The sequence below is a fragment of the Bacillus rossius genome, chromosome 16 (assembly GCF_032445375.1).
Source record: "Bacillus rossius redtenbacheri isolate Brsri chromosome 16, Brsri_v3, whole genome shotgun sequence".
Lineage (NCBI taxonomy): Eukaryota > Metazoa > Arthropoda > Insecta > Phasmatodea > Bacillidae > Bacillus > Bacillus rossius.
Window position 1 is genome coordinate 44,382,227 of NC_086343.1, and position 22,731 is coordinate 44,404,957.

The 22,731-nt window shown below is 38.0% G+C and overlaps 1 protein-coding gene across 10 annotated transcripts in view; it reads right to left on the minus strand.

The window, feature by feature from the left end:
• Positions 1–9,541: 9,541 nt before the first annotated feature.
• The window catches only part of LOC134540339 (heat shock factor protein-like), a 72,634-nt gene continuing 59,444 nt past the window's right edge, over positions 9,542–22,731 (minus strand). For all 10 annotated transcript variants that reach the window (XM_063383007.1, XM_063383003.1, XM_063383004.1 and 7 more), the window contains one exon: positions 9,542–21,566. In XM_063383007.1, coding sequence (XP_063239077.1) covers positions 21,394–21,566 — 173 coding nt within the window. In that variant the 3' untranslated portion in view covers positions 9,542–21,393. The remainder of the gene's footprint in view (positions 21,567–22,731) is intronic.

Genomic DNA, 22,731 nt, shown 5'->3' on the forward strand with positions numbered 1-22,731 from the left:
TATGTTTATGGTCGGCAGTTTGAAATACGCACTGATCACAAACAATTATTAGGACTGTTCACGACCGATAAAGTCACACCAAACATAATCTCGCCCCGAATGCTTCGCTGGAGTGTAATACTAAGTGGGTACGATTTTGTGTTGGTGTACAAGCCAGGATCTAGTATTGCGAATGCGGATGGCCTCAGTCGGCTACCAAGAGCAACCCCAGAGATGGAGGTACCAGCACCCATGGAAGTGCTGCTTCTGGAAGTGTTAGACACTCCCCCCCTCAGGGCACATCACATTGCAGGTATGACTAGGAAAGATCCCATTCTATCTAGAGTTTGTTCGTGGGTGGGAACTCGTTGGCCAAGTGACAAGTTAGGGGAAGAATTCCAGCCATATGTGAGGCGGCAGCATGAGCTATCACTGCACCGTGGATGTTTGCTGTGGGGATCGAGGGTAGTCATCCCAAGTGAGGGCCGAAATCCCCTTCTGCGAACTTTACATGCTTGTCACCAGGGAGTAGTAAGAACAAAGGCATTGGCTCGCAGTTATGTGTGGTGGCCAGGACTGGACAAGGAAATCGAAGAAATGGTACAGCAATGCGAGGTTTGTCAGTCCACGCGCCATGCGCCACCAAGGGCCCCAAACCACCCCTGGGAATGGACCAGGCAACCATGGTCACGCCTACATGTAGATTTTGCTGGCCCTGTTCAGGGGCAGGTGTTTCTGGTCGTCGTTGACTCGTATTCTAAATGGCTAGAGGTGCTTCCAGTGCCATCCACAGATGCTAGAAGCGTTATCACAGCAATGAGGTCTTTGATGGCTACCCATGGAATTCCAGACACGATTGTGAGTGACAATGGAACAGCATTCAGTTCGGCGGCATTCACTACCTTTGCAGATAACAATGGGATCAGGCTTATTAAAGTTGCCCCGTACCATCCATCATCCAACGGACAAGCAGAAAGGATGGTACAGTCGGCAAAAGAGATGTTGAAGCGGATGAGCGGCAGTGACCTTTCACAGCGTTTAGCTCGGATGCTGATAACACAACATGTAACACCTACAGCAGTTACAGGGACAAGTCCAGCGGAACTGCTGATGGGGCGTCGGCTAAGAACATGCTTGGATAAAGTGCACCCAGATCTGGCAGAGGACATGAAGCAAAGACAAGAAGACAGCATGACTACATCTCCACCAAGGAAGTTCAGGCCACAGGACCTGGTGTACGTCAGAAACATGGGGCGTGGGCAGAAATGGTTGCCTGCTAGAATCATTGAAGTAACCGGTCCATTATCATACAAGGTAATCACCAATGATGGGGTGTTGATGAGGCGGCACATTGACCAGTTACGGTCCAGACATGCCCACCCTCCGGAAGAAGCCATAGAAATGACCCCATATGCAGGCAGTGAAGTAAGGTCACCAATGGCAGTAGAGGAAGAAAAGGACCAGGCCGTACAAGGCCAGGGAGCGGAGGAGAGAGCAAGTCAGGACCTACCACCACCGTCTCCAGGTGAAGAAGCAGACTTCAAAGGGTTTTCGCCAAGAGTACCCATGGCTGCAGAACAACAAAGCACCTTCCAGTCTCCACTAGCTGCAAGGGAAACAAGCGAAGCTCGTACACCAAAACGGACCAGACCGGCCAGAGAATCTGTTAAGCCAGGCTGGATGAAGGACTGTGTCATGTAAAAGGGGAGGGGTGTTGTGTATGTAGGGTAATTGTGGACTGGTGACAAATGTGGTGTGTTGGCACCACTGTTTAGGAGGCGGAGTTGGTGTGCTTGTTGTGTGGAAGACAGTTGAGTGAGGATGCATGATGGCGTTCGTTATGTATCGTGTTGTGTTGTAAACTGGCAAATAAATACCTACAATAAGGAATAAAATGTGTAACAGTAAACTCAACAACTTAATACAAATAATAATAATAATCAAACACAATTATCCAAAAACAAGTTTTCTTAGTCACTCCCTGAAGAACACTTTGGTTTTGGATCGGCAGGCAACAGCATTTCTAGGGTTTCAGGTAGGTAAGAATTTAGCTTCCTCTTATTCCTTTCTTATTTGTGCTTCTTATAGTATCATATTGCATCGATGAACATTTGATTCGCTTCCTGGACGGTCAAAGGGTTAATTTTATCTTTTGATGACTTTGTGCGATTGTATGCCTTTTTGTACTTTGTTGCGCGAGTTGGCGAACGGATGACTTCCTTGAGTACATTCGAAGCATCTCGCTTTCCAGTTTTTCTTAACTCTACTTGAGCAGCATGCACTATGATGTCCTCGTCAAAGTTAGAGTGAAGATACTCAGTTTTTCTTCTTTTGCTTCTCTCGCTCAGCTCCCCAAAAGATTTACTCGGTCAACCTGGCCGACTTCCCGGACTGTCAGCAACGGGAATCGCAAAGCAGTGGCGTAGCGTGGGTGGGGCGGAGGGGGCGGCCCGCCCCGGGCGGCAGCCCGCGGGGGCGGGTCGCCGGTGAAGCGGGTTGAGATCTGATCTATGATTCATTCATTACATGTGTCAGACACACTATAATGTTCCATTTTTATCTAAAATTTTACGCACCAACTATTTTTTAATATTTATTTAAAAGAAAAACTGCGAAATCACTAACAGAGCTCTTTATAACGTTTGTTTGTTTACATACGAACGGCAACATCGCATCACGCCGCGCCGCCCGGCGCGCGCGAGCCGAGTTGAGCGGCACTCCTTATTATGTTAATTACTCATACAAAATCTTTTGTTTCACGCGTCGGCCCGTGTCGATGCCTCTCTTTCGCACTCAGAAGTTTGTTGTTGTTGCCTGTTCTGAATCAGAGGAAGATATAAGTGGTAAAGGACCACTGGAGCTCCTCCAGTTCATTCAAAAACTGAATCTCGGAATTTCGGTTCCAAATATAGTCATCTTGATTTGTATATATTTGACTTTGGCGATTAGTGTTGCAAGTGTGAGAGAAGTTTTTCGAAGTTGAAGCTAATAAAAAATTACCTCAGATCTACTATGAGCTCCGCTAGACTATCAAACTTGGCTATATTGTCGATTGAACAAGAATTGGCTGCTAATATTGATTTTGACAAAGTTATTTCTGACTACGCTGCTCATAAGGCCTGTAGAATCCGCTTGTAAAACCGCTCATCCTATTTTAACTTCAATAAAAGGTACCTCATTGCATGTGAAATTTAATTTTAATTAAGCACCTAAAGAATGGGGGCGGCAAAATGGGTCTCCCGCCCCAGGCGCCGAGATGGCACGCTACGCCACTGTCGCAAAGGTCCCTTCTAGCCAAGAGTGATTGTATTTAAGAAAAATATCTTCTTTGTTATGAGATTTAGTCAATCTTTTCTTTATTTCTGATTTAAAATGTGCAAAATTGCTTTTTAAAGTTTCAATTTGGTCATTGCTATAGCCTTCAAAAAAATTAAGTTTTGCATCTAAATTAGGTAAATTTTCACTGTTCATGCGGTGAAACAAGTATTTCCTAGTTACGATCCTCATTGTCGATGTACCCATAAAACCTAAAACAAATGAACACCTCATTTAAAGCCAAAAAATGAAGGAGACTATTTTCGTACAATTTACTGAACAATTTTTAAAACACAAAATTTCTGTTTATCTGGGCTTATCCGGGGCCAAATCCTGGGTTTATTTAAAGAAAATACATTGAACAATTAATTGCAAACAAAATCTTAGCCCGATATATCCCGATAGTATGAAAAAGTACCTATACAATATATTTTTATGAAAAAAAAGTCTAGGGAAGGTCTACTTTTAGAGCTTAAAAATGAACTCCTAAACAAATAAATTATAGAAATTAATATATATATATATATCATAAGTTCCTAACCTGTTGTTTGAGAATCCATGATTTTTCCCACCACTGATCAACTTAAAAACATTAAATTTCACTTTTGAAGTGTAGCTTTTGTAAGAGCTCTGAGAACAGAAAACGTACACGAAGCGATACAATCAGTTTCCGACTGACGGTAACGGTGCGTAAAGCGTGAGCGGGGAGCGGGAATGGCTGGGTTTATTTTTCGGAAGTGTCCTGCACCTCAGGTAGTCATTTTCGTAGAAATGTGTATTGTTTTGATAACTGGACTTTTGGCCGCTTGGATCGTTGAAATACCCTTATGTGCGACGGGTCGTGAGAGTGACCGATGTTCGCGATCCGTTCACATGACGTCAGACAAAGGACTCGAGACAAGACAAAGAAAGATAAACACCAGCACGCGTTAATTGTTTTCTAGAACTTCGAAGCACCACTAAATTTGCTGTAGTTCTGATTTTACTACGCACTGTAACAACAGAACGTCTATTGTTTCCATCTTGCTTCTTCCACAAATAAACCGAGACGCACCGGCTCCCGCGTGTCTTCTACTAACGACTGTATCCGAACCGACCCGCCGTAAATATCACTACGCTCGTGACCGATCCGGCCCGGAGGACCAAAATGTTCCGTGACTACGGAAGTTAAAGAATTCACCCGAAACTTGGTGAATTCTAGCAGCGCCCAGCACCAACTTGTGTCTAGGTGGCCATCTTAATTTTTACTGTCCTTTGTTGGATACACAAGCAAGGAGAAAGTTTTGTCTGCACACAACCAACAACAAGAAGAAAAACACTGTTACATGTCCATGCTCCGAGCACAAACAAATGAGAAATATATACAAAGGGTCCTTTTTTAAAGTCACTGAACAAATTTCATCAATGTTTTGTAATGACGTCACGTTAAACTATCGTCCGTAAACCGAGTTTACAGACAACCAATTTTTTTTTGTAATTTTTTATTCTTTATTATTATTACATTTCCTTAAGATTTGAATTGTTTATGAACACTGATGCTTTATATGTAGTCCTTTAACATTTTTGCTACATTTTCTAGTATTTTTATATTTAAATAGTATATTAATGGAAGAAATATTTTTTTTTTTGTTTTTTTTTTTGCTTTATCTGTAACAATTTTAATACTGCCATAAAATTAGATACATTTAGCCCTAAAATTGTGCATAACAAGATTTTTTTTAAGTCTAGCTATTTTAGTTAAAACATTTTAATTATATTAATAATTATTATTACTGTATTCATTCTAACAATTGTTAGTTGAAGTTTGTTTCAGACTTGACCAAGGCCTGGGGTTATACACACGCTTCCAAAGAGAATCGCTATCCTTAACATCACAAACTGCATCAGCGTGCGCTCTCATGAACCACTGGCCGGTGGCTCGCTCACACGTTACGTGATTCTCCCTTGTAGCCCAGCGACAACCAACCTGTCAATGAATTATTTTTCAGAAATGTGTACTTCATATTTATTTCACAGTTTAATTTTCTTTGCTAACTTTAAAATGGAAGCCATACCTGTCACGGTACACACATGTAACACTGAAGCGTTGGGATGCTGTGATGCAGCACTGACTGATAATCAGTCCTGCAGAGATGGTGGTGTGCAGTGATGTGGCGCTGACCCATAGAAACAATATGTAGACCCAACCCTCCCCCCCCCCCCCCCCCAAAAAAAAAAAAAAATTGCGAAAAATGATAAAACATCAGGATGCTTGTGTCAATTGAAACAAAAAAATTATATTACACTATTTGATCACTTCATCAGTCTGCTTTCACAGCTTCCTTGTTCGCCTCGAATGTGATCCGTCACTAGGCAGACACTTGGATTCAGCACAGTACTACCCAACCCAACCCCTTAACAATAAGTAATTAAAAATTTAATGCACTTTAATCATCTCAAATTAAAAATAATTAAAACCAACATTTTTGACATGATAACGTCTGATAAATCAATGAACGCCGGCTGCACGCACGAAAAAGCATGACTCATCGTCACGTTCCGCCTGAGCCGAGCGTGCAACAACCGGCCAACCACCGTGCGAGAAAATCTTCTATGACATCAAACAGGTTAAAGTGAGTGCTTTAAAAGCAGCAATTTAAAAAAATTTGATTTATTTGTCCAATTTAGTCATTTAAAATTAACACTTTATTGACATTGATTTGATTTCACTTTATTTCTATAACTAATTGTTCATGATTATATTTAAACAAATTATTTAAATTAAATTTGCAAAAACTGTAAATAATATTTGAAAACAAAAAGTACCTATGCAATTTTCCATCAATGTTTTCTTATGATGTTATCACGTAAAATTATTGTCCGTAAACAGACTTCACAGACAACCCCTTTTTTTAAAATTAATATGGTCATTTCTGACTAGTATAAAATTTGACATGTGTGACGTGTGTGTGACTTGAATATTCCATATCATCTAACAATCTGAACCACTGCATCCAAGAGCCTCATACCATGTTGAAGTAGGTGGGGGCCTACTAGGGGATGTGGGAGGCCAGAACCTGGCATGGACTGGGGTATACGTGAATGGAATAGATCAGGTATGCAAGGTAAATGGTTTCAGGTACACAGACATTTTATTCATAATCAAAATTAATTCAAAATAACATTACGTTAACATTGCTGATGATGTTAAGTTTAAACAATGCAAGGCTGAATACATAACGTGAGAACAATTTCTGACAAAGCGAGTTAATTGACAATTATATGGGTAAGCCGGCTACACTGTAAGCGATCCAAACAACGATCGTCAAAAAGAGACAATGCGCAGTTAACTCGAAACACAAGCATTGCCACGAATGAAGTTATATTACAAAATTAAATTAAAAAACTACTGCAAAGTGCAGGTACAAGAAAGAAAGAAGTTACATTATTCTTTTAAAAAAAACTTTAACAAATACGTGCGACGACGTCTCAGGGGGAGACAGTTACAAACAGAAAAAAGGAAGCGAAGGTGAAGTTAAATTTAATGCAAAAATCCAAACAATTTTTGATGGTGGCGACCGAAAAAGAATTTAGATAGAACGAAGTCAAGAATAAATGATTCTAAATTAGGGTGAGGGACACCGCCTCACTGACGACTCAAACCAACTTACATTTTTCCCCCGAGTTCGCACACGCACAAAGTTTTACTAGAAGCTCTCGGACTACATGCTAGTAGAATTACAACAGATCAGCTATAGCAGCTGACAACCGAGCCTGACAAAGTCAACCAGTAGAAGAAGGCTCTCAAAATGGTTGCATCTAAATTTATAAGCTCGCGCCGCAGCGCGCGCATGCGCCTATAATCAAAAGGGTAGGGGAACGAGTACAAATTGAACAAAAACTTGGGGGGGGGGGGGGGGGGAGGAGGAGGGAGAAGGAGGAGGGGAGCGGAGTGCCGGAGGCCCGCGATGACGCGCGCCGTTTGAAAGTAGCGGACCTAACCGCTACAATGTCACATGTGTATACCATGACAATGACACAAGGGTATGTCCAGGGAGCAGCTTTCCTTTATGAACTAACAAAATAAACTGGTATTTCAGCAGTCTAAAAAAAACCTCATTACAAAACAGACTCCCTCTTTCATGCAGAGTAGGTTATGTCCTTGACAGGACGTATCTGCAACGAGGCGAGCCCAAACCATTAATCCACGGAATGTAATAAGATAAGATGGCTCCTGCACATGGGTAAACTAAATGTTTTTAATATAATATAATATAATTAGTGATGGGTCGAGTCACCCTATTTCAGCATCGAGTCGAGTTCGAGTTAAACAAAGAAATTTATCTTCGAGTCGAGCTCGAGTCGAACTCATAGAAATTTGTCTTCGAGTTGAACTCGAGCCAAACTCATGGAAATTTATCGAGGTTCAAGTGGCAGAATGATGAGCGAAATAATTATTAGTTAAATATTTCTCAATATAATATAATTATTGAAGGTTGCACTACACATTTTGATTTTTTGTCTTTTTTTTTTATCTTCATACTGACACTTAAGTAAAAATGCACATCCAAGTGACGAATCAGACTTGAAGTTGTTGATGACGGAGTGTTGTAAATTTTTTTGCAGCACTTGAATCTAGCTGTCTGATGATCAATTTTTTCAAAAAATTCCCAAATCTCTGTTCTTGATTTCTGTTCGTCACTTTGAAACGTCCCAAGCCGTACAAACATATCCATTACACTAATACTAAACCGTTTATGATTAATACGACGCCGGCGACGCAAACATTACTTTCAAGTTTAAACATAAACATCAACAGCCTCAATTTTCCGTTCGGCCATGGAAAACTGGTCGGAGATTTCAATTATTGTTGATATCGATTTGTCAAAGTGGCAACATTCCCTGGCTGTAAGATGACTTACGTAGGCCATTGGCCCAGAGTTAAAATGGCGGCTACCTAGTGTTTAGTAGTAAATATTATTTTCTTCCATAGCTGCCCAAATATTAACGACGTTCGCGGCCTTGTTCATGACTGAATCTAGAGAACATTTTTTAATTCCGTTATAGTTAAATAAAGGTATTTTGTTGGAATTAAAAATATTGGCTGTATCCGAATACATAGGGATGCGTCCTTAGCACACACATCCCTACATCCCTTAGCAAATGCAGCCACAATGTAGAGGACGCATTTCTAATGGATGGATAGTATCCGAATACTTTTACTACTAGCACCACCTGTTGACTGTCAGTCGTACTATTGTTCACGCAGCCATTTTGTGTAGGGATTTCTACGAATATTCAGCAAAACGTAAATAATAAATACCTACGAATTAAAAAATAATGTAACGTGTATGTTATACATGTTAGCGATCCAAATAAAATACATTTTATAAATTGTAAACTTTAAAAATACTTATGAGTTTTGAATTATCCTTTAAGTTTAAATTCGTATTTTTATTATATTTATTAACGTATTCATTTGTCTCTGTTTAAGTTATCACTTTCGCTTATAATGTTTTAAACAAATATTATGCTGAAAATCGGAAGTAATATTATACACAAACAAAATAAAACCCGATTCCGAAGCTAATGGATGTAGGGACGCGTTAGTGGATGCGAGTGTCGCATCCCTAGAAATCTCGAATTAGTGGATGCGTGAAGGGATGCATCGGCATCCCTTGTGAGAATTCGGATTCAACACAAAGATGGCCGCGCCCACTACGATGCACTTTTAGTGGATCCCTTAGCTAAGGGATCCATTAGGCCAGTACTCGGATACAGCCAATAAGTGCATATTGAATGATGGGATGCACTGTTTGCGGTTATACACGATCGAAAATAAATAATATTCCGACCTTATTTTCAAGGTTTTCCACTAGGTAGGCCTAAATAATACATTTTATTTTATTTTAAAGTCCATCGTTTCAGATAAGTACCTTCACGATTGGAAAATGTGCAACATTATGGTCGGGCCAAAAACTAAACTTTGACGAGACTCGAGGACACGATCTTAATCAACTCTGTTTTCGAGTCGAGTTTAGTTTCGCCGGCTCGACTCGACTCGCTCGATTTTTCGAGTCTCGACCCATCACTAAATATAATATAATGTAAAGTGTAGCAGTGACCTCTAGTGATCTGTCCAGTCTATGATTGGGCATTGTCGCACAAGGCGTACGTTTACTCTAAATAAGTTAAGAGCATTAGACATTTACATATGAGCAAGCAGAAAGGAATTAAGACGGCGAAGAAGCACAAATAAAAATAAATGTACAAGTATGGTGCATTTTTATTTACACAACTTTTACAACTTCATAAAAATATTTTACAAAAGAAACTTGAGCCACAAGAGGTGGTAACAGATTCAACAGTGCCATATGCAACTACAGTAGAACTCCAATTATCCGAATTAATGGGGACCGGGACCCATTCGGATAATCAAATATTCGGATAATCGGATTTTTTTTAAAAAAATTGCCATTGGAGAGAATAAAAGCTACGTTTTGATATTGCACTATTTTTTTATTGAATTAAATGAAAGAAACATGAAATTTTCACATGTTTTAAATATAAATAAAATGTACTTATGTACAAGTTTAGAAATAAAAGTCATTGTTTTTTAAACATCTCCGTCAATGTAAGCTGTTTTGCGGTCTTCAACCGTTTTCGGGCAGCCAGGTCACGCATTCGCTTGACGGTGAGCAGTTGCAAGTGGTCACACTCGGGCTGACGCTCCATCCACTTCAAAGCAGTCTCGAGGCCGGCAAATGCTTCACTAGCTGATGGTCCAGCGTCTACTTCAACATCAGCAGAAAGTTCTTCTTCCACTTCCACTTCAACATCTTCTCTCACACTTACAACAATTTCATCGTCATTGAGAATTTGAAAACCAGGGTCAGACGTGTCACAAGCCATCCACTCTCCTACATCTTCAGCACTTACTTCTGTACAACCAGGAATTTTTACAATCATTTTTCTTATTTCCTCTAGTGACAACGCATCTTTATCATCATCATCCTCTCCATATTCTTGTTTCTCATTTTCTTCAGATTCTTTTTTTTTGTTCTTCTCAGACGGTAGGCCTTTCAGTTTATTCCACGCACGTCTTAGCGTCAGTGCCGTAACCAAACTCCAAGCTTCCGCTACCATGTAACAGCAGTCCTTTAAATTTATTTTGCTATGATTTGCCAAAACCAATTCTTCATCTTCAGCACCTTCGATCAGCAGTTTTCTCAGCAGTTGCCTTCTGTAATGGCGCTTCATTGTTTCAATAACAGACTGGTCCATGGGTTGCAGCAAACTTGTAACATTGGGAGGCAAAAACGTCGTTTTAAACTGCCCATTCTCTCTTTCCAACAGTTCTGCTGTAGGATGAGTGGGTGCGTTATCAACAATTAAAAGCACCTTACTGCCTTCTTTTCCCACCGATTTTTGGTGCTTTTTCACTTCAGGAATAAACACTTCATCATACCATTCGGTAAACAAAGCTGCAGTCATCCAGGCCTTGGGTTGACTTTTGTAGAAGAGTGGAAGTTTTTTTACGTTTTTAAATGCTCTTGGATTTCTTGATTTTCCTATCAAAAGAAGTGGCAGTTTATGATTTCCAGTGGAGTTGGCACAGTTAAGCACTGTAACACGTTCTTTACTGACCTTATGTCCAGGGGCACTAGATTCCCTTTTAGAAGCCAAAGTGGTTTTTGGTAATGCTTTCCAAACAAGGCCAGTTTCATCGGCATTATAAACAAACTCCGGATCATAGGATTCTGATGCAGTTTTAAATTTTTCAATAAAATTTTCAGCAGCTGCAGAGTCTGCTGAAAGCTTCTCACCAGCCAAATCTAACTCGCGTACACCATGCCTGAATTTAAAATTCCTTAGCCAGCCGTTACTAGCCTTAAAATATGAATAACCAAGCTTTTCTGCTAAGATTTTGGCTTTTTCACAAAGGATTGGACCTGAAATCGGATTTCCCATAGAACGTTGCTGCAAAAACCATTTAAACACGGCATCTTCCAAATTTTTGTTGGTTGCTGTCTTCATTGTTTTCCTGGAGGAACTTCCATCTTCATTTTCAAGCACCGAAACAAAGTTTAAAAGTGTTGACTTACTGTTTTTAATGTCAGAAATTGTTGCTTGTCCAACACCATAAATCTCAGACAACTTCTTACCCGTTACACCTTTATCGAGTTGCTCTATAATTTTCAGTTTGTCCGCTAACGATAGCACAACACGTTTTCTTTTCGAAGCCATGGTATAAAAACAATACAGTACATACGTATTGTACACGCACAAACAAAAGTAAGCCGTAGCGAAAGAGTAGCGTCCTCGAGCAAGGTCAATAGCACACTGGCTAATCAAAACAAACAATGACAGGTGCGCCGTGACTGCAATGCGCCGGAACTTGTCTTAACTTGCCGTTGTGCCTACACACGCGGGGGGAAGTCAGTGTAGGCACAACGGCAAGTTAAGACAAGTCAAGTCAAGACTTGTTTGTGATTCGGATAATCGGCGATTCGGATAGTCGGAGTTCGGATAATTAGAGTTCTACTGTAATATACATTATCAGGATCACATTGCCATATATAATATAGTTAACATCATAATAATGGATATTCAGTAAATAATACACTGCTAACACAACTGGTGACAGGATGACAGAGCATGAAGTTGTACAATCCGCTACACGCTTGTTTCGCACTCGGGTACGGAGTATCAACATAGCAGCTGCACCGCACACGGGACATGCTCATTGGGGGATCATCCAACGCAGATTAGTTTGGTGGTTTAGTTTCGGTAGGAGTACTCAACAAAGTAAAGTTCTGCAATTATATGCATGTGCTGAACTTGATTTACTATCAAAGCGCAGCACTGAAAGCTTTTTGCAGCCTTCAAATAAGACGGGAATCTAAAGGACACACTGTACTAATCTTGCCAAAGGCTAAATCTTGACGAGAGCAGAGTAGTTTGGCAAAAGAGAAAATGTTTGGAAAAGTAACTGTTGTCTAAAATGTGACAAATGGTTGGGGTAATGTGGGGTTTCCAATAAAACAAAGTAAAAGCACTTGTACTTCAGTTCACGAGTGAACAGGTGGAGGTAAACCTGCTAGTAGAGGCAACGGAACCCCCGGGAGATGCCCCGCTGTGCCGCACAGCTTCCAGAGGAGAGAAGGAATGTCAACTTGCAGATTACTTTCTGGGAGATCAACTCGAGCGGCTGACATTTTTACCAACACAACTTTATCTTTGTAACTAAGTATATGTCTGACTTAACAAAGTAAATGCAAATATGAATTTTCATTCAGAATTTGATAGTAAATTTAAGCATGAAATATAAATAGAATAATGTGAAGTTTTCTATTTCAGACAAAAACAATTTTTTAACTACAGAAGGGACACGATTGTATGGTAAATTGCGATAAAATAGAAAAAAAAAAAACATTGAAAACCAAGTTATATTGAGCAATTAAGTAGTATTTAACCAAAACTTATTTCAAAACATAAATAAAATAACCTTTAAATGTTTGAAATTCAAGGAATATCATTTCCAGGCAAAAAATTGTACCAAAGTGCATGGATCAGAAATATTAATATAATTTGTTTTATTGTGCATCATATATTGAATCACTTTTTAACCACAAATACTTACTATTTCATTTTTATTGTAAAATGCAGTATATTAATTCTACCACTGTTTTGGTGGAGTAAGCTCTTATAAAAATAAAAAACAATGAACACCATAGTCCTCTGTTTTAAAAAATGAAATTGTCGAAGAATAAAACCATAAAACCTCGTCTCTAATACAGATCACATACATGAGGGGAGATAATCAAAACAAGGTGCTTACTGCCTCAAAACAGAACAGAATTAATCTTTAAACAGTTGCTTCAGAAAAGAAAATTAAACACATACTTTTTTTTTGTCAAAACTATTTTAGAATTTGAAAGTTGAAGACACCAAATTATTATTTGAATTTAAATTTAAATATTGGTACAGGAACAATTACGTATAACAAATGAGTGCTGAAAATCTTATGTTTCTTGCTTGCTTATTTTATAAGTTACTGTAGTTTACCAAAGTAAATTAATCTTCCAATATCTCAACCATCAGAACACCGAATCTTTGCACTATACAAAGTTGTTAGCTTAGCAATACCACTGTGAACATTTCTTTCAAGCCAACACAACCCCACGGAGCAACCACACCTCTTGATGTAAGCAATGTTTATGAGTTGCCAGAGTTAGGAACAAGAATAACTGATGCAACCACAATGTTACGAACTCTACAGTTCATGGCAGCACCTTCAACAAGACCTGCCAGCAACTGCATTCACTTGTTTACATCATGTCTGCATGCGTTGTTCTCCTCAACCATGTTCCCAACTGCTGAACCTTCTCCAAGCATATAGCATAGCTTCTTTATGCCTGACGTACAATTTAAAGTCTGCCTGAGGACTGCTGATTAGGCCTGTGAAAATATTCAAATTTTCGAATATCAAAAAGAATAGTTTATTATTTGTATTGGATTCAATTTTGAATACCAAACCTTTGAAAAAACAAATATTCAGTCAGTTATGACTATGACTGTGCGGGATGGAATCTCATCGGGCGGGCACAACATTTCCACAGGAATTATGTAATGTTTTAGGGTTATTTATGTGAAGTTTTTTACTACATCTGGCCACTTAGATTTTGAGAAGACAAATATAGTAATGCCAGATTGAACCCAGTAATTCAGAATGATTACTAACACCTACATTATCAGATAAAGTATTTTACAGAGAACAGAGAAGAGAGCCCAGTAGGTTGTTAAAATAGATTAGACCTGACAGCATCCTGATAACGTTAAATAAATGTTCATAAAAATCAAACCTGAGCTGGTGTTACAGTTAAAATTAAAAGTTGACAATTTTCAGATCAGAGGGTAGAAACCGGGCATGCCAGCTCTGTGATTGGTTTCTTCAGAACGGGTCAGCAAAGAGAAACAACTTGTATAGATCTCATGGAAAACATCTGATCCCATACCCCATACTCACAGCAAAGACTCCTAAAGCCTAACAACCTAAGACAACATTTTTCCGGTGGATAATACACAGTGAATGATAACCAGATACAGGCAAGCAGTTTTCCACAACCCCCCCCCCCCGCCCACCTCCAAACACACACTCTCTCTCCTAGCATAGTGACAGCTCAGGCCATTATCTTGTCACACGTAGTTGAACAGATGGTGTTTAAAAATTAATTACAGGGCCAATTGAAATTTACCTTTCTTATATAATTTTTTTTTACATTATAAACTATGGTATTTAAACAAAACAAAAATGCTTGCTGATTTAAGTTTTGATCAAAATAAATTTACCAGTCATTAATATTATAAATAATTATATATGAAAAAATAAATCTTGCATCAAAACAAAAAAAAATGATAATAATGATATAAGGAAACCTTTTTCAGTCTTACATGTATATTGTACTATATTACTAAATATAAAGGATTTAAAAAATAAAACCATTAACACTGATGTTTTCCATTTCAAAAACAAAACTGATATGTAAAGAAAATATAAAATCTTGTCTCTATACATTATAATAAATAGTGAATAAAAAAAAGAGTACTAAATGAAAACTTGAATCCAGCTCAAAATTACGAAAAAAAGAATAGCTAAAATTTTTTTAACATGTATAAGTGCTAACAAGAATTTGAGAGATGTAACTCAATTAACTAAGTCATGCGCACACGTACTTGGAGAAGGAAGCTAGCAACGTATATTTTTAAACTATTAAACAATATCTACATACACATTTCAAAAACATATTTTTTTTCCTTTTTTCTTTTTTTAAAAGATTTCAACATACAAAACTATAGAATAGTAAATAATAAGTTGAACTCCTCCTCGCACCCGTAGTTTCTTCCACTCAACACACAGCTCGTTCGCCCACGGTACGAACTACAGTCGGACACAATATTCCTGATCCATGCTCGTGGCGGCTGCCCGCGGGTGAAGTCGAACACTCCTCCTCTCTGGTCGATCAACCTCCTCGCATCGAAATAAATAGTTCATCGCATGTGCACCAAAAAACTACAACTAACTACGCTACAGAGGTACGCAAGTGTCTCTTGTCTTCGGAAAAGATGTAGTTTCCAGTTCCCTTGGAGTTTGATGTAAGTGCGATTGCTAATCCTAGTATCTTAGGTGATGGGAGACACAGTACGTAAAACATTTCGTGTATAAATCAACAGTATAAACACATTTTTTGAGACAATGCCCTCACAAAAATAACATTTCAATACCAGTGGGTGTGAAACTTTATGGGAACAGAAAAAAAAACCATTTAACTACTTTCTTGTGATCAAATACAAAAAAAAAAAAAGTAATAGTATTGAGTTAAATACACACAGTAATATGTATTAAAAATTAGCATACAAATTTCCCAAACACTTAACTTACCTAACCGTTAACAAAAGTAAGGCTAGCTATTTTATTCTGCAAAAACCAAAACTAGCTATCTAAAACCAGAATACTGTTTATAGTAGTAGAGGTTTAAGATGTTGAAAACAATGAAAATCATAACTGAAAAACTACTCTGGCAGCTATCACCATTTTGATCTTTTCCTTATTAAATGGCCATTTATAAAATTTCAACACAATATCACCTTTGCATTTGTTGCCCTGCCACAAATACTCACGGTATTACACTAGGTGAATATTTGTAGCAGAACAAATGTTAAAATGTTAGAAATAGTCTTTTGAAAAAAGTAATGATGGGAACAAAACTTTTATAATAATAAAATTAAATTATGTAGTGACATTTGAAACCTGAACAAATTACGATTATTGCCTATAACTAAGTATCTTTTTAAAAAAGTTGAAAACCAGACTGTTGTAAAATTTATACAACACCATGACAGGAATTTTTATTTTAATGAATAAGTATACAGGAACCAATGAACATAAAAATTCATAATCTTATATAATAATTATAATAATAAAAAGGGGGAAAAAAGGGATTGGTGTGTGTGTGTGTGTGTGTGTGTGTGTGTGTGCGCGTGCGTGTGCGTGTGTGTGTGTGTGTGTGTGTGTGTGGTCACAAAAGATTCAGATCACCAAATGGCAGTCAGTCAGTACTCAAGTCACATGTCCTTATGCTATTTGGCTACGTAATAATTTTTAATTAATTTATATGAAATTAATCATTCTGACATGTAAAACTAATTTTTACAATTGATATATTTAATCCTAATTTTATTAAAAATATATTGAGCTGGGAATCTAAAAATATTCATTTAAAAACTTTTATGTTCTAGGTGAAGTTTAGCACTTCCAGAGTATGCATGTGGATATAGTACAATAAATGCATTTTTTTATTTGAACTGGAAATGTGTTTTCAATAGAAACCTATGTGGGTTCAATTGCTAGCTACATGACCACTGCAATGTAATATTTACGACTTCATATGACATTAACTTGAAATACATATTAGATTTAGCATATTCGACAACCTAAAACAGATTCTCAAAAAACAACTTAAAATGATCAAGAATAATATTACCACTTCATACTAAAAATATAACTTATTGATAGGGGAAGGAAAAAAAACCCACCAAAGTCTAAATAAATAAACTGAATGTTATACTGTGTGAACTGGTATACTTTAGTTCTTAAATTTTAAAACCAATAATAGGAAAATAAGAAATCAAATTAAACAAACTAGAGGCATGCGAAAGCATCAAATATGAAGTAAAAACCTATGAAATGAAACATTTTCAACATTCTGACATGTTTTTAAAACAACGTGTTTAAATCTGCTCTTATTAAATGCTTATAATAAAAAGTTATTTTTTGAAAAAATTTACAACTTTTGAAATTAAGTAGTTTTTTAATGTACAATGCTTGAGAAAGGTAGTGAATGTAATTTTTCAATATATTTTAAAGGCAAATAATTACAAACAAAATGAATGATATGAGCATAAAAACTTATAAGAAAATTTTCACACAGTTTCAGATCAACCTATCCTAATATATTTCAACAATTTAGTAATTATATTCATAAATTACAATTCTGTAAATTGTAGTACTCATAAAAAAAATTATTATAAACTCACAGTACACAAAAATAAATACAGAAAGAAAATTCACAATAATCCAAATTTACAATTAACTGTTACAATTAATTTGTATTTGATTTTAACAATAAGACCACAATCTCTATTTCAATCCAGTTGATTTATACACCGTGTTTTATCGCATAATCATCACACCGTCATTTTAGGGTGTCAAAATTTGAAGAAAAAAAATTCTGGCATTAATATTGCATAATGTTTTTAATGCCACTGTTAGATTCCGAGCGCTTTGTGTATGTAGCTTTCCCATAAAAAAAAAACAACTAGTATACATTTTAAAGTTGAAATCTCTAATTCATTCGGATATTACAGCTTACCTATTTAATTAACAGAATACGAAGTTGTCTGATGTGTAAAAATTTTATTTTAAAGACTTTTCAAATGTTATACCTTTAAGTATTTGTCTTTGTCGCCGCTGTGTATCGCTTATAAAAATTTAGCCAGCGCTAGTTGGCATCATTCTCATTCATGTTTGGTTATGTTATGTTTAATTCCCGTATAGTGTGTGTGCGTATCATCAAATATTGATATCTCGCCGACTGCCTGCAACGCGCACGCGCTCTGTCGTGTGTCGAGTTAACTACATTTGATGGCCCGCACTCTTTCGTGGTAAGTGTGTACTGCGATGATAGTTATGCGTTCCGGTTCATGTTCTGGTCACGGTTTTCATTTTTCTATTTAAAGTTGAACAAAATGTATTTGTTGCATGACTTATTAATTTGAATTGTTTGGTGTGCGTTTACATACTCTACTTTTTAAATAAACGTACTTTCCATGAATAGGTTTTGTTTAAAAAATGTTTTTTTCTTGCATAAAAATCGCACCCCTACTTTTTAAACTATTTTAGTATTAATTGTGTGATGATTATGCAATAAAACACGGTAATGTACAAAAAAGTACAATAGGAGATAAAAAGGAAATTATAACTAATAAGTAAACTATGAATAAATCTAGTTATAAAAAAGTAACAACTGTAATAAAGTTAAAAATAAAGACACAGATAAACAGTGTTCTATGCAAATATTTTGCAAACTTATCTTAATAAATAATCACAATGAAAAAAATAACAAATAATCCAGCCTGAATTCACTAGGAATACAAACATTAAATATTTTGTAATTTGACAAATAATTTTATTAATGCTTCGAAAGTGAAAAAGTTCTATGTAATTTTTGTGAGGGTAAAGCCTTACACACTCGATACACATGAGACAATTTCTCAGCATCAAAGGAATGCACATGGCCTCTACAAAATGACGTTACGTAACTAACTACACATGAAAGTCGTCAAAAGTCAGCTGTGGAGTTAGAATCTAAGTCTTGCTGATGAGCACAGTGAATTATTGTAAGCATTTCAGTTAAAAGTCAAACGAACACAGTCAGCAAGTGAAGTAGTCATAATGCACACAACTGATACAAATACCCTCTCTTGCTAAGGCTCAAACACTTCGTTATGTTTACGTTCTCCAATAAAATTTAAGACAAAAAAAAAGTTGGATTTACTTTATGCTTTGCTCTCAGCTCGCTGTATAAGAACATTCCTTCCATCCAGAATAAGCTATTAAACTACAACCAAGAGCATAATGCAAAATGGCAAGTAATATTATTTTCAGTCAGATATCTGATGATGCTACTTCGCATTGTAACTTGCAGAACTTGAAGTGATGATTTAGGCAGTGGCAGATGCAGTGGGTGGGGGGAACACTAAAAGACATCTTGAGCTAAGGGTGTAATAACAAATCACAAAGTCTTTGCGGGCAAAATATTTAGTTTTAATCCATAATAATGAAGTCGTCCTGGGGGTTAAGTGTATGAACACATTCGAATGTGCATTGTATTACATGAACCCCCCCCCGCCCCGCCCCCTCCACCTTATGTATCTGCCACTGCATTCAGGACAGGTTAAAATGTGCACAACATAACTAATGAAGATTAGCAAACAAATACAATTTCCTTGCCTCTATGGAGAGTTTGTAAATAGAAATCTACCTGTTTACAGATTTTTTTTAAAAAATTAAATTAAATTAAATTAAAATTTAAAAAAAAAAACCATATACTAAACTTTAGAAGTATGATTATTAAGAAAATGCAGAGTCATACTATTTATACTAAGTTGCTATCAAAAATTTGACAATTTTAAGTTAACGAGTAGCAAACTATATGAGATGGTTTAATATTAACCATAATAATCATATACACAAAATATGTTATATTTTGTAGCAGCATATTTATGAACTAAAATTCACCTATAAGCTATAACGCTATAACCTACTTAGATAACAAACAAATAATTCAAAACCACTTGCCCTAATTGCTAAGAACAAACCAACATTATTAATTAATGCAAAAACCAAAGAAAATTTCTGAACTTACACAACTAAGTATCCTACTGCTAGGTATATATTTACTTTTAAATTCTTCACAAAACTTCTACAAGTTAATGATAAGTTTTTAAATTGTCACGAGTAGTGAGTCCGGCTGGTAGCGTGCTCCACTCGCCGCAACACCCGGCGGTAGAGAACTAAACTACACTACTAGCAGTTAGCTGGAAGAAGTATACATCACGAACTTGTCAAGACTTAGCAGCGAAGACAATAAGTAACAGTCAAGTGTTAATGACATGTCACTGCCTCGTACAGGTTCAATAAACATTAAAGCAGATGCTGGTGGCACAGCTACTGTGGACAGCATGTGCGTACACCACGACACAGTCGGGAAGTCTCGGCAGGTCGCATCAGTGGCTTGTCGACAATCACCGGCGGGGAGAACCTCAATAGTCACAAATCGGTGGGGAGACGTTCACGATCCCGAGTGAACCGAGAGTCAACGCTCGTGCCATTAGTCAAGTCAGTGAGCAGTAAAGTCATGTGGTAGCCTCATCAACAGGTAATCAAGTCACTAATCAGTTGCACATTTCTAATGATTAAGGCAAGAAACAAGTCTTAGCCGAGAAGACAATTGCCATGATTCATAACAACTAGGCACCAAACAGTCACATTTTTAAGTTTACTTCATGTATGATAGTCAATTATCAGTTACAAGTCATAACCCTCGCTGGCTGGTTCAAGCCATGAATAGTCACTTGTCTGTTCCGACTGTCGACAGATAAAGATAAGACACATATTCAGTGGGGCACGGAATACAAGTTCGCCCATCCTAACATAAGGCATCAAACATACACAAATCCAACATATGTCTCAATATACAGTATGTCACTCAGGTTGAACATCCAAAAAAAGGCATGATGCTAGAGCCATTCGCGAGGCTAGTACAACCTCAGAGGACACGCACTGCACAATCCTGGTTGAATACAGCACACATCACAACACAACTCCTTTCTCTGCTACAACCTTGATTCTTGGTGGCTTGCAGGGGTTTAGGTTAAACTGAGATTATTTAACGAACTAACTGAATTTTCAAATTTTTGACATATTATTCAAACTCAAAAATAAACTTGCCGGTTAAACAGTAAATTTAGAAAGTTTGCTACTAAAACTATTTGTACAACAAAATACCCATTGTTAATTAAACAGTAAATTAGACATACTGCAATTAAGGGAAACAATACCACACAAAGAAATAACTCAACCCAGTTTGTTGCAACTAGCACACATCACTCTTCTAGGACAAGTCTCACACACACTACCAAATGCAGAACTTGGTTGGTTCTAGTCGTCGACTGGTTGACCCTTCATGTATACTTAGTTTTGGACAAATATACATTCCTTCAGAAGTGCAAAGAAAAAAAGCTAGAACACATTAAACAAGCTTCGAGCAGCAATTAATCCATCATGTGTATGTCCTATGTGACGACAATAAACTGACAGGCTTTAAGTATGTTCAATCAAATATTTAATTTACACATATAAAAAAATACACTACTGGGCATATACGACACCTACAAGATTTTCATTTCCCAAGAAGAACACGCAGAAACACGGCGCGATACTGGATAGTTACAAGTATGTACATGCAGCTGAGTCAGTGGGGGGTGGGTGACGTGGCCCTACTTGGAGGCTCCCGGACTCCCGGGCACCATCTGCGGGGTGTTGAGGTCCCCCAGGATGAGCTCGTAGTCGCCCGGAGCCTCGGACACCTGCGTCCAGTCCAGGAAGTCCGTCAGCTCCGGCAAGCCGTTGCTGCCACTCGAAATCAGTTCGCTGCCGGTGATCAATGGATCTGCGTTAAAAATAATCAACCAACCAACTTTAGTAAATTAAAAAACACACAATTACAATAATAGCTTTATTTGAAATATTACAGATACAAGTCAACCTCAATGGAATCATCATTGTCACAACATGTCAAAATTTTGTGAAGTTACATGAAACGCCCACACAGTGAAACCCCGTATTTGTGTTCTTGGTATTTATGTAGTTACAGAAATAACTGTCTTCCAGCTATTCACTTCTATTCAACTTAAAAACCGGTTCCCATCATAGACGATCATCGATCAAATGTTTCTGATCCACAGTTTTCTCCATAAGATGTACGATGTATGTTGTTATTTCTCATGTTGAAGTTAGCCAAAAAAACTCAGTTTCCAATGTAATGGCACGCACGGCCGTTACGCCTTTTGCACCGAAGCCCGACTGTGGCTCAGCGAGTGATTCCTGGATGACGTAGTTAACCCAAGACTTGGGTCGGGGAACGTGTTCCAACGCCCAGTCCGTGGTCGGGGTAGTCTCGGAGCTGCATCACACCGTGAGTCGTAGAACAGTCATCAGGGAGCTGAGCTAAGAGGGGTCGGCGAGGACGAAGGCTGGGTCACTCACACATGTGACCTGCAAGTGGGGGAAGGCTCAGCTCCAAGAATTGTACGCTTGTGGATGCACACCCGCGGAGACCAAGAAGGGGAGCCAGCGAGTAGCGGCTGGAGCGAGTGGACTCGCCACCCAGACCGAGGCAGCGGGATTGCCTCGGTGAGTTAGTCGCCATCAGGGACAAGAGGACCACAATGAAGACCCGACCAGAGTCACCCGGGAGTCCGAGCTGAGACTGGCAGTCCCACGGTCTCTGCGCTAAAGACATCCCCGAGGAGACCCAACAGCCCCGCAGTCGGCGACAGGAGCCACCAGCGACGACGACTGTTAGCAGGATCATTTCCTATGCCATGCCACTCGAAGACGTGATTCATTGAAGAGCCAAGATAGCTATAACATTTGCAGACCTTTCACGGTGCTTAGTACAGTCAGTAAAACCAGTTACCAAGTAATTTTCTTGGGGATAATAACCAAATTAAATTTCTGTGTAATTATAGTTTGATTATCGAGTACAGTGCTAGTAGTCAACAAGCCAGTAACATTTTCTTAGTGATGGGTCGAGACTCAAAAAATCGAGCGAG